General features: G+C 35.0%; 1 protein-coding gene across 1 annotated transcript in view; it reads left to right on the plus strand.

Moving 5' to 3' along the window:
* Window positions 1-14,602, plus strand: part of FAF1 (Fas associated factor 1) — a gene marked incomplete at its 5' end in the record, with an annotated part of 331,295 nt that overhangs the window by 72,943 nt on the left and 243,750 nt on the right. Inside the window, one exon of the mRNA XM_008057040.1 lies at window positions 6,287-6,333. Within this exon, the coding sequence (XP_008055231.1) occupies window positions 6,287-6,333 (47 nt within the window). The remainder of the gene's footprint in view (window positions 1-6,286; window positions 6,334-14,602) is intronic.

Consider the following 14,602-nt stretch of genomic DNA (forward strand, 5'->3'; position numbering starts at 1 on the left):
TTTAACTGTAGATTAGATTTTTAAGAGTTTCATGTACTTGGAATCATATAGTATTTATTCTTTTTTTAGCTCTTTAGTTTTTGAAGAATATGTAAGTTATTGAAAATATTTTGTAAACTAAAGATAAAATATCTCACTAATCTTTTTTACAGCTTTATTGAGATATAAGTAACATATCATGCAGTTCACCTAAAATTTGTTTTAAAATATATTCACAGGGTATGCAACTGACACCATAATCTAATTTTAGAACATTTCTTCCCTTCCAAAATAAACCCTGTATCCCTTTTGTTCTGTAAAATTTTTTCATTATTTTATTTATTGCGGTAAAATACACATAACATAAAATTTACCATCTCAACAATTTTTAAAGTTTACAGATTAGTAATATTGAATATATTTATAATGTTGTGCAACCACCATCCATCTCTATAACTCTTTTCATTTTTTAAAATGGAAACTCTGTACCCATTAAACAGTAACTTGGGTTGCTTCTGTATTTTAGCTATTATGAGTAGTGCTGCTATGAACCTATGAACATGAGTGTACAAATATCTCTTTGAGACCCTGCTTTGAATTCTTTTGATTATATACTCACAAGTAGAATTGCTGCATCATATGGTAATATTATCTCTTTTTAGCCACTATACTGTTTTCCACAGCAGCTGTGCCATTTGTATTCCCACCAGAAGTGCATAAGGGTTTCAGTTTCTCCACATCCTTTCCAACACTTTGTGTGTGTGTGTATGTGTAAATAATAGTAGCTATCCTAACAGGTGTGAGGTGTTATCTCATAATAGTTTTGCTTTATATTTCTCTAATGACTGGTGATGTTGAGTATCTTTTCATGTACTCATTGGCCATTTATATGTATTTGGAGTGCAGTGGCACACTCATTGCTTATGGTCTCAAGTGATCCTCCTGCTTCAGCCTCTCAGAGCACTGGGATTACAGGCCATTATGTTTGTCCTGTTTGTGTTTTGTTTTTGTTGTTGAGTTAGTATTTACTCTTATGTGTCTAACTTTATTAACTTAGGATAATGGTCTTTGGTTTTTTTTCCCGGAAGGTCAGAAAGTAAGATTATTGAGAGGACAGAAAAGCTCCCACAGTGGGAGGGAACCCAAAGGGGTTGCCACAGGATAATGTTTTTAAGGTGCATCCATGTAGTTGAATATCTGTAGTTTGTTTTTATTACTGTATAGTATTTTACTGTACCCATACAATATGGTATCTCTAAAACAATATTTGTCTGTTGATGTACATTGGGCTTGCTTCTAGTAAAATGAACAAAGCCTCTATGAGTATTAGTGTACAGTAGTGCCCCCATTTGTGGTTTTAGTCACCTACAATTCCTTACAATAAGATATTTTCAGAGAGAGACCACATTCACATAACATTTATTACAATATATTGTTATATTTTATTATAAGTCATTGTTGTTCATCTTTTGCTATGTCTAATTTATAAACTAAATTTTATCATAGGTATATATGTATAGGAAAAAATGTATATAGAGAGTTTAGTATTATCTATGGTTTCGGATGTCCACTGGGGGTCTTGGAACATATTCCTTGAATATAAGGGGGGAACTATACAGTATATATCTTTGGGGCATATACTTTTTATTCTTCTAGGATAAATACTTAAGAGTGAAATTGCTGAGTCATATGTTTACCTTTATACAAAACTACCAGTTTTGAAAGTTGGTTGTACAATATATGAGGCTTTATGTTGCTTGAAATTATTGCCAACCTTGTATTGCCTGACTTAATTTTAACCATTGGGTGCATGGTGGTATGGTTTTAATTTGTATTTTTCTGATGACTATTTAATTTGAACATCATTTTATGTGCTTTTTGGTTATTCATTTATCTTCTTTTGAGAAGTGTCTGCTAAACTCTTTTTCTATTTTTTATTGACTTGTTTGTCTTATTAAGCTATGTTATATTAAATTATAAGAATTTAAAAATATACTTTGAATATAAATTCTTCCTCAGATCTATGTATTACAAATATTTTTTTCCTCATCTCCCTTCTTCCCTTCCTCCTCTTCTTTTCCCTTCTCTCCCACTTTCCCCTTCTCCTCTTCCTTCTCTTTTTTTCTGTAGAGCCTCACTCTGTCACCTAGGCTAGACTGCAGTAGCATGATTACAGCTCACTGCAGCCTCAACATCCTGGGCTTAAGCACTCCTTCTACCTCCTCCCGAGAAACTGAGAATACAGGCTACTGCCCAGCTAATTTTAAAAAATATTTTTGTAGAGGCATGGTCTCACTCTGTTGCTCAAGTTGGTGTCGAACTCCCTGTGCTCAAGCAGTCCTCCTGTCTTGGCCCCCCAAAAGGCTGAAATTACAAGTGTGAACCACTATGCCCAGTCTTTAAAAAATTTTTTTTGTAGAGGTGAGGTCTCACTATGTTACCTAGGATGACATTTTCTTAATGGTATTTTTTCAACGGCAGACATTTTGGATTGTGACATTAAATTTATCAATTTTCTTTTCATCATTTGCCTACTCAATGTTGTAAAAGTTTCTACTGTGTCCTCATCTGTAAAATGGGGGGAGTATGAGAGTTAATGAGTTAATATAGGTAAAGTACTTTGAAAATGCTTTCCATCTAGTAAGGACTACATAATGTTAGTTGCTGTTATTGTAACTACAACTTCTTTACTCTGAAGTTACTGTTGAGGTTTTTAGATGCTGGCAGTACATCCCTGTCGCATCTCTGTTCCTCTTGAAAAAATGTCATTGCCATTTTCTTTAGGGGTCTTTTGTTGAAAAATATAAAAAGACCAAAGATAAGATTTACTATGCATGTTGAAAAAAGGATATCCTAATATTCTGTTTAGGGGATAATTTGTATTAGATGCTGCCATTTTATAATCACAGCAATTTACCAGTTACTCTGTTTCTTTTCATATGTGATATTTTGATGAGATTTACAGGGATTTTTGTCATTTCCCTCCCTCAGAAGGCCTAAAGACCCACCATAAATGTCATCATTTTCCTCTTCTAAAGAAGGCTGAAGATCCAAATATTCTCACTCTCTGTGGTCATCAACTCTGATATTGACTTCCACTGTGCTTTACATACACCTTACATGTCTTCCAGTGGATTCTGGAAAATGACATTTCAGAGGGTGGTGGTGTTGTCATGTTTTACTAAAGATAGCTTAGAGGCTGGATTCTAATTCTGGTAAATTAGCTAGATTAAAATATTATGGACATAATTAACATGGAAGCAATAATAGTTATATCAAATGGAGTTTCATATGACTATAAACTAGGTCAAGACAAGATGTTCTTCTTAAAATACATTACAGTCTGAAGATGGTGCACTGTAACCCTTCAAGACAGTCTCAGAGATGGAGATATTGTCCCGGTTCTGTTCTCTGTTGTTTTGAACAAATATTTAATCAGTTGTTATCATTATCTTCCTGTTTGTAGAGTGGGAGATATACTATCTTCCTAGAAAAATAGTATTAGCAATGGAATGATTAATATGTAGCAAATTATATATAGTGTTTAGTATTATTTTTAGTCTATAATCCAGGTTCTATTGATCTATTTTCTATGTATTTGTTTGTTTGTTTATTTATAGTTGGAGTCTTCCTTTGCCCAGGCTGGAGTGCAGTGGCATTTTCACAGCCACCCTAGTGCGCACTCTACCACACCGAGCTAATTTTTCAATTTATTGTAGAGATGAGGTCTCACCAAGTTGCCCCGTATGTTCTTGAACCCGTGGTCTCAGGCAATCCCCTCACTTCACCCTCCCAAAGTGCTGTGATTACAGGCTTGAGCCACCATACCTGGTCTGTTTGTTTATTTTTTATTTTAAAGATGTGCGGTGCAATTCAAGATTAGGCATACAAGTGGTCATATTGATCTATTTTCTAAAGGTATTCTCACTATCTGTGCCCTCCTTAGCTCTATATCAGCTACCAGGCATTTCCAAAGTTTAGCACAGTACCTGGCAAGAGAATAGGCATTTGGTAAGAGTATGATGAACCACATTTTCTATTTTACAAAAACTTTACTTATGATGATTAGGATTTAGTTAGTCAAAGAATAGGGAAAGGGCATTTCCAAACAGAGAGGATATCGTCAAAGACTGTAAGAAATAGAAGAACTTGATGCATTTGAGGAACCAAAAGACAGGCTCATTTTGGCTGAGCAAGTAGTGTTAATGCATTATACAGATGAGGAAACCGTGGATATACTAAGGTCACCAAGTTAATAAATGGGAGGTTCTAGATTCAAACTTCGAACTTTCTGAGTCCTTAGTGTTCTTTCCTTATACTTTGACATTCTCTAGTAAAAATCTGAACCAAACCTATCCAAGTGCTGGTATTTTGTTTCTATTTCAGCTCTACAGGGCATTCTCTTAACCATTTAGTATTATTTAGTGAAGGAGATATGTGTATATGGAACCACTGCTGTCAACAGAAAGGGAATAATTGACTTGGTACTAGATAGAGATGCTTCCATTGAATTTGTGTCTTTGAAAACTGATTTTGGCTGGGCTCAGTGGCTCAGCCTATAATCCCAGCACTTTGGGAGGCCAAGGCAAGTGGATTGCCTGAACCCATGAGTTCTAGACTAACCCGGGCAATTTGGTGTGAGACCTTGACTCTACAATAAATCAAAAATTAGCCGTGCGTGGTAGTGCGTGCTGGTAGTTCCGGCTACTTGGAAGGCTGAGGTGGAAGGATTGCTGGAGCCTAGCAGGTCGACAGTAGGGTGGCCGTTGAGTGTGCCACTCCACTCCAGCCTGGGTGACAGAGTGAGACTCCAACTAAAAAAAAGAAAAAAAGAACTGATTTTAGCATTTACTTGACTCAAAGGATTTGTGAGACTCCAGAGTTGTCAGTGTTCTGTGGTATCCACTATCTGTATTAATCTTTGGATTTTTCTGTGTTTTGCCAGTGGAACATTACAATTCTCAAAATTGGTAGCATGCATCCTATACTCTGCTTTATTTATTTTTATTTAATAGTACAACAGTGTAAACTTGGCCCACCTCTAGCAAATGTTTAAGTTAATGTTTTACCAAATACACAAATTTCTTTTGGCAGTTGATTTCCAGGCAGCTGATAAAACATTGAAGTGTTAGGTGTTTTTGATTTTGTGTTATTTTATTCACTTTGATGTGGATGTGGATGGCATAGGGAATGAGAAGTTGTTATGGTACAAAGGCAAAATTGGAAAGGTTGAGGTTTTTTCATTGGGTTTTGTTTGTTTGTTTTTCCAGAGAATATTCTCTATCACCCTAGAGTGAACCGTCTACATCCCAGGATATGCCAGCCTTCTTGCCCAATAACCTTAAAAAATTTCTATGTCCTGTCATACCTGTGCTATGTGTTCTGACTACATGGTAACTTGTTAGCATAGAGATCAATTTTAGTTTTATTTATTTTTTAAGTTGGGGATCTCACTCTGTTATCCAGGCTGTAGTGCCGCATGATCATGGCTCACTGCAACTTCAGCCTCCTTCACTCAGGCAATCCTCCTGCCTCAGCCTCCCAAGTAGCTGGGGCTACAGGTGCATGCCATTATGCCCAGCTGATTTTTTGAATTTTTTTTGGTAGAGATGAGTTCTCACTATGTTATCTAGGCTGGTCTTGAACTCCTGGGCTCAAGTGATCCTCCTGCCTCAGCCTCCCAAAGTGTTGGGGTTACAGATGTGAGCCACTGCCCCTGGCCTTAGGGTATTTTATATAAGGAGACTTCTCTGGTGCTGCCTCCTTTTGCCACCTGATATAGTCATGGTGTTAGGTTTTTTGAAGAACTTTTACCTCTCTATTCTTTTCTTCTCAATGTTCTTTTCATTAAGAATGATGATTATAAAATGAAAGAGTGAATTTAATTCTTTGGTGAATTTTTGTATTCATGAAGTTTTTCATTTGTGATTTTATATGTTGCCCCTCTCAATCTGAGGAAGGAAAACTGTTCATAGGATTAATTTAAGGTACTGATTTTTCTTGTACTGAAATTCTTAAATTTGGTTTTGTGGATATTTTGGTTGAATGGGAACTGTACAATTAAGCTTTTTATGACTCAGGGTTTGGGGATATTACATGCCAAATTCTTGCTTTTTAATTTTCTAAAATATGGTTTTATTATTAAGAAGAAGAAAAACGTTTAGTTGAGAATATTTTGCATCATTAAGAAAACATTTTATATTTTGCATAAATAAAATTTTCAAAGTATAATTCATTTTATGATGTTCTCTACCCCCTTCAACATTTATCTGTTTCTTTAAATGCCTTCTCTGTTTCTTGTTGGCAGGCAGCTATCAATGGTGTAATACCCCAGGAAAATGGCATTCTACAAAGGTATGTTATAAAGTGTTTACTGTAAGATGACAGTTTAGCAAGGGAATAAAGGGAAAATTGTTACTATTTTTGGTTTCATTTTTTAATAGAGCATTTGATTTTTGGTATGTGAGTTCACTAATATAGTCTTTGTTCTCACAGATATTTTTATTAATTAATTCCCTAAAGTCTCCAACATTAAAATGTATAATATTATTGCAGATTGGGTGATACCATCTTTTAAGGTAGTTTAAAAAGCTTTTTGAGGCTATCTTCTGATTTATAAGATAAAAGGAAGTGAATTCTTTGGACTCTTGACAACCCTAGAGTATGGTTATCATCAAACTATACAGGCTTTATCTCCAAGCTTACTAGTCTATTTTTTCCTCCCTTTTGGTTTCTAAATCAAGTATTTGATAACTTGGAATAATTTGAGTAAGTTCTTAATGATGAACCTTCCCAGAGCACTGAACTATTTTACCTGAAGAATCTATTGTTAACAAGTGGAATGGTTTTAGTGGTATGTCATGGCCAGAAGGTAAAATTGGGAGATGGAACTGAGAGAACTATAATAGTTACAACATAATTCTTTGAGTTAAAAATGAATTCATAACTTTTCTTTCCTTAAAATTGGGAACTCTGGTTCTGGAGAAAATAACACACTATAAAGTCATAGGAGGTAAAATAATTCTTCTTTCCAAATGTAGTTTAATTACTTGTTTTTCCCCCTCTTTCCTCTCATTTCAAAATTTGGCTTGAGTTTAAGTGCCTGGGATTTCTAAGTCACTGAAGCATGATCTGCTAAGTGCAGATGAGATAAACAGAAACAGACTAGGAGTGAGGTTGTTTTGGTGAGGAAGAAAAATGCTCTTGCAAAAACATAAAAAAATTCATCATAAACTACAAAATGTGGTATATTTTATAGGGAACTGTGTTTTTGGGAGGAAAGCAAAATTCTGTTTGGTACCTATACCACCTTTAATGATTAATGGTTTTTAGGGGAAAGCAATGATAAACAGACCTACTCCCCAGACCCCTCTTTTTAAACTGTCAGAAAGATATCCAGAGTAAATGTGGCTGATTTCCAGAGTCTTTACCAACTTTTTTTTTTTTCCTTCAAATGCCTTCTAGTCTATTGAAACCCTTGTCTAGAAAGCAAATCAGATGATTATAGAAACTTCTTTCATGGTCATTTTTTTCTCTTGGTTTAGAAATTTTTAGATTATTAAATATCACTTCAACTAAATTTTTGAGTGTTATTACCGCTTGAGTGTTATTTTTGAGTGTTATAAACCACTTTGAATATTATTACCACTTTGAGTGATATTTTTGAATATTGTGCCAAATTTTTTGCTGTGCTAAAACCTTGTGGTGTCAATCACTAGGTTCTGAGTATATATGAATGTATCTTCCAATTAATAGCATTTGCTATGGGTGAACTCTGGAAATTGCCTCTCTTCTAGAAACATTTCATCTTTCCTGTCACAGATGATACTTTTTGTTTAATCTATTTTATGGCTAGAAATTCAAGGTTAACTATTTCCTTCCTAACTTTGTTCTTAAGCTTTGAAATCACTGTGGATTTAATGTCACTGAAAATTTCTAGTGTGTCTACTGTCCACTGGAAAATGAAAGAGGACTTTTTGTGTACTCTCCCATAGACTTAGCACTGAAAGCAGGAAGGTACAATACTAAGAATGGTGTATGTAGGCAGTTAAAAGGATCCTTGCTTTATGTGTTTGGTTTTTATAATAAAGTTGAATATAGTCTGTATATACAGTTGACTCTTAATTTGTCAGTTCATACCTTAACAAACAAAAGAAGTATCAAATACTATGATTTAAAGAAATACTGTATAATACAGTATTCTTATGGGATATTGAACTTTTTGATAGGAAATAATTAAGTACCCACAGCACTGGTACATGTGTTGGTACTTAATTCCTTTTACTAAAGGTTATTTTTAAAAAACATATCCCAATTATATGTAATATAAAGGAGATTAAAAAAATTTTTTTTTGCGAGAGAAGAACCAATATGTGCTTTATGGCTGTTCTTGAAATCAGACTTTTTGTGAATCTAAAAGAGGTAATACGATTTTTGATATATTCATGAAATCTAAGAAAAAGAAACTAACATTTTTTGAATGCTTAAGGCATTGTGGTAGGCAGTTGACTTATTTTTCTCATTTAATACTTACTATATTCCATAAGAGGTAAATGTTCATATTTCACATATGTTGAAACTCATTATTAGAGAGTTTACATAGACTTATCCAAAGTCACAAGTATAGCAATAGGTGATGGAGTCTAGATTGTCTAGTTTTAAAAGCCATGCTCTTTCTTCTTCAAGATACTACTCTGTCTTCTTCAGGATCAGTAAGCTGGGCATAAATTGTGTGTGTGTGTGTGTGTGTGTGTGTGATTCTCTCATAGCTTTATTTTTTATTTATATATAAGTATTATGTATTATTTATATATATCTGTGCATTGTGTGTGTATGTGTATGTGTGTGTGTGTATGTGTGTGTGTGTGTGTGTGTGTGTGTATAATGTCTTTCTCCCACAGCTTTAATTTGTTACAGTTACAGTTTAGTTGTAGGCTAGTAAAGGCAGATATTATTATTTGTCAATTTATAGGTAGAATAAATCATAAAGTGACTTGACTCACACAATGCACCATGCTAATGGAGTCCAGAATATAAGCAAGTCTTTTGACTCTGTCTCCAGGGCTTATTTTACTACAGTATATTGCTAACAAAATTTATTTATAGTGTGTGTAACTCATGCAGTCATAAATGTAAACCATTCAATCATAAAAAAATCGAGTATGTATGTTTACTATCTTGGTCTAATATTTATTTATTCAACATGTTTCCAAGAGTCTCTTTAAAAATCACTTAAAAATCTAAATTGGTAGAAAGAAGTGTTAATACTAGTAGAGAACTGATGCTATATTTTCTAAAAATAAACTTTATACATTAATAGTGTAAGTTTAGTCATTCATTAAGTGGGTGGTATTTATTAACTCATATTTATTTTAAGACCCAGGCAGGAGTTTAGTATGCTCATTTGTTCATTGTTAATGCATTGAGAAAACCTAGAGAAGGCAGTTTGTTTTCAGGCCTTGATCATTATGCTTTTACAATATGTAAATGCCCAGAGGTTCTGATTTAGAAAATACCCATTTTAGCCAATTGGTTTCTATGTACAGTATTTTTTTTTTTCTAATTTCCATTTAAAAAATCGGATTCATGAGTTTATCTCTAAAATGTGTATGGCTTTCTTTGAGGGGGTTTCTCAAAGATTTTGCCATGGGATGGACTTTTAAAAATTGAAATAATAAACAAGTACAGGATTCCTGTTTACTTTGCTTTTTGCTCATTGTCTTCTAAGAGCCTGAGTGCTTTGTAGAGGAAAGTTGAGTAAGCATAAAAGCACTCCTTTAGTTGAAGTTTTTGATCTAAAATAGATTTCTCCATAGAGATGCCAAATAAGTGTCTTTTCATTTTTGTGTTTCTTAGTTTCCTGAGTAACTGGGACTACAGGCACATGTCACCATACCAGACTTCCAATCACCGACTTTTTTTAAGAAAAATTATTGATTAAATAGAAAAGAACATGAAATCATGTTATAAAATTGTAGTTTTCATAGATGGAAAATTTTAAAAATACACTTTTCCTTCTATGAGTCAATAGTTTTGGATGCTTTTGCATTCTTTGGATGTCATTGAACATTAGTGAAAACTGATGGGATCATACATTAACTGATAGGATCTCTTCCTTTCATTCTTTGGATTGCTAGTGAAAAATTCCTCATTCAAAATTTAAGTTCACTATTTTTTATTTATCTTGAAATAAAGTAATTATAACTAATAAAAAAATTCCTAGGTGATTTAAAAAAAAATATCTTAGTGGTGGGCAAACATACCAAATAGTCTGCTCTGATTTAAAATGTTATATTAACTCTTAGAATTAGAACTTGGAAAGGGGAAAAATAGAAGTTCTAGAAATTTTTTTTCCCTTAGTAAATTCTTTAAAAAAATTTTTTTTATTATAAAGATGTGGGGTACCATTCAGGGTTAGGTATACAAACATTGATCATGCAGGTGCCCCTGTTGATGAGATATGCCCCTCCCTCCCCTAGCAGTTTCCCTCAACTGCCAATCCTCCCCCCACAGTTTCCCTTGACTGCCAATCACGTTCTTATAGCATTATAATTGTTCAAAGTCATCTTATGAGTGAGAATATATGGAACTCCGTTCTTTGTTTCTGTGATAAATCACTGAGTATGATCAACTCCAAATCCATCCAGGTTGCTGCAAAGTCCATATATTTGTTGTTCTTTATGGCTGCATAATATTTCATTGTGTATATGTACCACATTTTGTAAATCCAGTCCAGCTTTGATGGGCAACATGGTTGGGTCCATGTTTTTGCTATAACTGATTCTCTATGTAAAATTTTGTTAAAATTTCTAGAATGAAGCTAACATTAGTTCTAGGAATTTTAACAGAATTTTACATAGAGAATCAGTTATGTAGAAATGGTAAAGGTTGAAAGACCAAAAAAGGGATACTAAGACAACTCAGATGTAATGACTGCAGGAAGCAGCTGGACCATTAAGCCCAGATGGGGGGTTTCTTCTTCTGGTTGGTGAGGCTCAGGGCAAGAGCATACTTCTAACTGCTGTGTCCTTTAACAAGGGTAGGCAGAGCTTGGGTCAGTGGTACAATAAGGGAAGGAAGGTCAAGATTCCAGGTCAAGAATCAGTGGCTAGAACAAGCCTACCAGGGAGAGCCCCCTGCTGACTACAAAGGGCACAAAGGAATGTGCTAGAGGAACTGAGGGAAGAGGTTGGTAGAGGTTGAGTTTAGCGGTACCTTGAAGCTCAGAGTAAGGGCCTTTGGAACTTGGCCCCAGACATATGAAAAGGAAGTCCTGCTCAGCTGATACTGGTAGCTCTGTCAGGATGCAAAGACGCTTGTGCAAAAGATGCTGAATAAGCTAGAAGGTATTATCAGTGATTGATGCTAAAACAAATTGAGTGTTACTCAATTTGTAATAATGTTGATCAGTGTGCAGGCTGCAAGAAGAAAGTTATGTGTGAGTATGGTGTGAGTGGTGTGTGTGTGTGTGTGTGTGTGTGTGTGTGTGTGTGTGTTTGTGTGTGTGCGTGCGCGCGCTGCTGATGCCCTTGCTTCTGTTAATAGTAGGATATAAGGCCATAGCTGATATTATCATTGTCTTCTTCACTACTTTTTCTGTATTCCCTCTCTAAGTGTCAGTGTTCTTTACCAGTGACACATCTCAAGTCTTCATTTTTGAAGAGTGAGAATCCTATCTTTTCTTATTAGTTGTAATTTTTCATGAACTCTTGTTGGATATGCCCAGAAAACATCTGGGGTTCCAGACATAGTCCATTGTATAACCATATTTTCTTGGTAATCAGAACCAGCCAGTACTCCTTCCTTTGCTGGTTGATTCAGTGCCATGAGGACTACAAAGTGACTAACTGATATTTTCAAGTTCAAATTTGATGGAAGTGTTGTGGAAACATTACTACTTTGGGAACTATGATCTCTTAACCATCAGGACCTAAAGTTGCAGGAAGCAAAAATGTGTTAAGTTACTGGCATATAAGAAGAACCACTGCCACCACTTAATTCTCATATACATGTTTTCTGGTGGTATGAGAAATAGCATGGTGCTTTAGTCACTGATATGAAACATTCATACCACATACTTCAAGGTGGAGCTCCAAGCTTTGAGCTAACCTGTGTCATAACTGAATCTTTAATAGGCCATCCCGTTGTTCTGTTATGCTTGCTGTTTCTAGTAATGATATAACAAATGAACCCAGTGCTACACTTCTTTTGCTGTGAAATTTCCTTAGTTAAAACTATTGTTGTGTGGGAAGCCATAGATCAATATAGTATTCTCTAAATCCATGAATGGTGATGCTGGCAGGGAAGACAATTTGGCATTTAGAAAAATGTCTCTTTCAGTGAAGTTAGATCGTTGCCCCCTCCATGATGGAAATTTTTTACCAGGTCCTTAGGGAATGATACTATACTGAGGACTAATATTAGACAGTGTTGTTGGCAGTTTAGGGACGTCATAGTTTCCCTAGCCAGATTAATCCTTAGTAAGGGGAAGTCCATGTTGATGTGCCCATGTCTAACCTCCATCTCTTTTGGCATGGCCACATTGCACATTAGTGCATTGAGCAGCCCCAGTAGAAGGGGAAAAAAGATAACTAAACAGTGTCTCTTTATCCACATTATTGAGAGCCTTTTCTTCAGTCGCTAGCCTGTAGAGAATATTTTCTTAGGGGAACAAATATTATATTTTGTGTCCATTCTAAAAGGTTAATTCTCATATCTCTTCCTCAAACTTTTTTGTCACATAATTTTCCAATTTCATTCTTTCCAGGTCCTAATCAGCTGGCCAACCCTTTGTTTATTACTCATGATTCATTGTAGATTTGTATCTCAAGCTGTCTCTCCTTCCAAATGAAATGGTCAAACTAGGGTACAACCTTAAATTCTCCCCACTGAAATTCTTTTCTTTAACTGCTGTCTTTCAGGGATATCTTTGATTGAAACCATAGTGCCACAGTGGTCTAATTTTTTTTGTTACCAGCATATTATACATAACCATTTTTTCTCTTCACAGTTGAAATTTTTTCTTCCTCAGTTAACTTAATTATTTTTTATGTATTAATGAGAGAAACAAGGTATAGCTTTCACCTTCACATTCTTTTTGGCACTTGCATTTTTGTAGTGAATATCTGCTAATCCCTAGCGTGCCTGTGTCTTACCAAAGCATTTAAGTACAGGTTGAACATTCCTTATCTGAAATGCTTGGCACCAGAATTGTTTTGGATTTCAGATTTTTTTTTAAATTTTGGAATATTTGCATTATACTTATAGATTGAGCATCTCTAATTCGAAAGTCTGAAATGTGAAATGTTCCAGTGAGCATTTCCTTTGAGTGCCATGTCAGCACTCAGAAAGCTTCAGATTTTGGAGCACTTAGGATTTCAGATATTTGGATTAGGGATACTCTTAACCTGCACTATACTCTTCAGGACCAATCTGCATTGTCATCATTATAATGTTGCTCTGTGGAATGTCTAGGTGATCAAAATCTCTACAGAATAGATCATTGTGACAAAGAGCCAGAGAGTTGACATAATCTTTAGGAAAAGACAGTGAAGGTATATTGTGTACCCTGCTGGGTAAAAGCAAAATCTTATAATGGTGTTTACAAATTAGCACAGAGAATAAAAAATATGTACAAGATTATTTGCTTCCTGTGTCCCTTCCTATGCTATAGTCCTACCTAACTTCATAGATTAGGAAGCTAATATGGGATATCTACCAGTTACTGAATGTATTTTTTCTATTAACATTTAGGGCCTAGGGAAATAACTACAGGGTAGGTTGATAGATTGATTGAACTCACTGTGAGTTAATTTGGGTCAAAACTTCATTTACAACCTTAATCTTCCACTTTTATAAAATGCCCAGAAATTAGCATCATTTCGGATTTAGCATCTAGTAATCCCTAAAAAATCTGGATGTTTTCTTTTTATCAGCACCCAAATACTATAGTAAATGGCTGCAGGTCCTTTAGTGGAAGTCTTAGAGGAAAATTTATAGTATGTACTTGTGGCTCCATTGCTTGTTTTTTGGGAGACCAGGCCTTCCATTTAATCCAGGGGCTTTATGTCTGTGAATCAACTTGTATTTGGAAACTTGAAGAGTATATGACTCCCAATGGTGGCTACTGAAGCCAGGATTTAGGCTGCCAAGTCTAGGATTTCTACTGCTTATAGATCAGGTAATAGTTTAATAGAATGACCTTTAATTTTGTTCCTTAGAAGTACCATGCTCAAACCATAATAAAAAATACTGATTAATTATTAAAAAAAAAAAGTACCATGCTCAGTTAAGTACTATTAAAGGTCCCTGCAGCTCAGAATCTTCTGATTGCCACTTTTTTGTCTATGCTGTCCGTTAACATAGTCTTACCTTTTCTTTATCACTAAATTTTTCCATTGACCTCTGCCACTCTGAATCTTGTTAGTCCATTAAGGAGTCTTCCTCAGTGGTGTCATCTCCCCATGTCATACCCAACCTATCAAAGACAGCCCCTACAGGGTTTCTCAAAACATTCCCTTACTGATGTATTATTCAGTGCTTCAATGCCATATCCTCCAGGACCTAATAGATGATGTATAGGAGCGTGTATATATATTCATGTTCTACATGGTAAATCCACTCC

This window comes from Carlito syrichta, unplaced genomic scaffold (assembly GCF_000164805.1).
Source record: "Carlito syrichta isolate Samal-C Ts95f unplaced genomic scaffold, Tarsius_syrichta-2.0.1 Scaffold86251, whole genome shotgun sequence".
Taxonomy (NCBI): domain Eukaryota; kingdom Metazoa; phylum Chordata; class Mammalia; order Primates; family Tarsiidae; genus Carlito; species Carlito syrichta.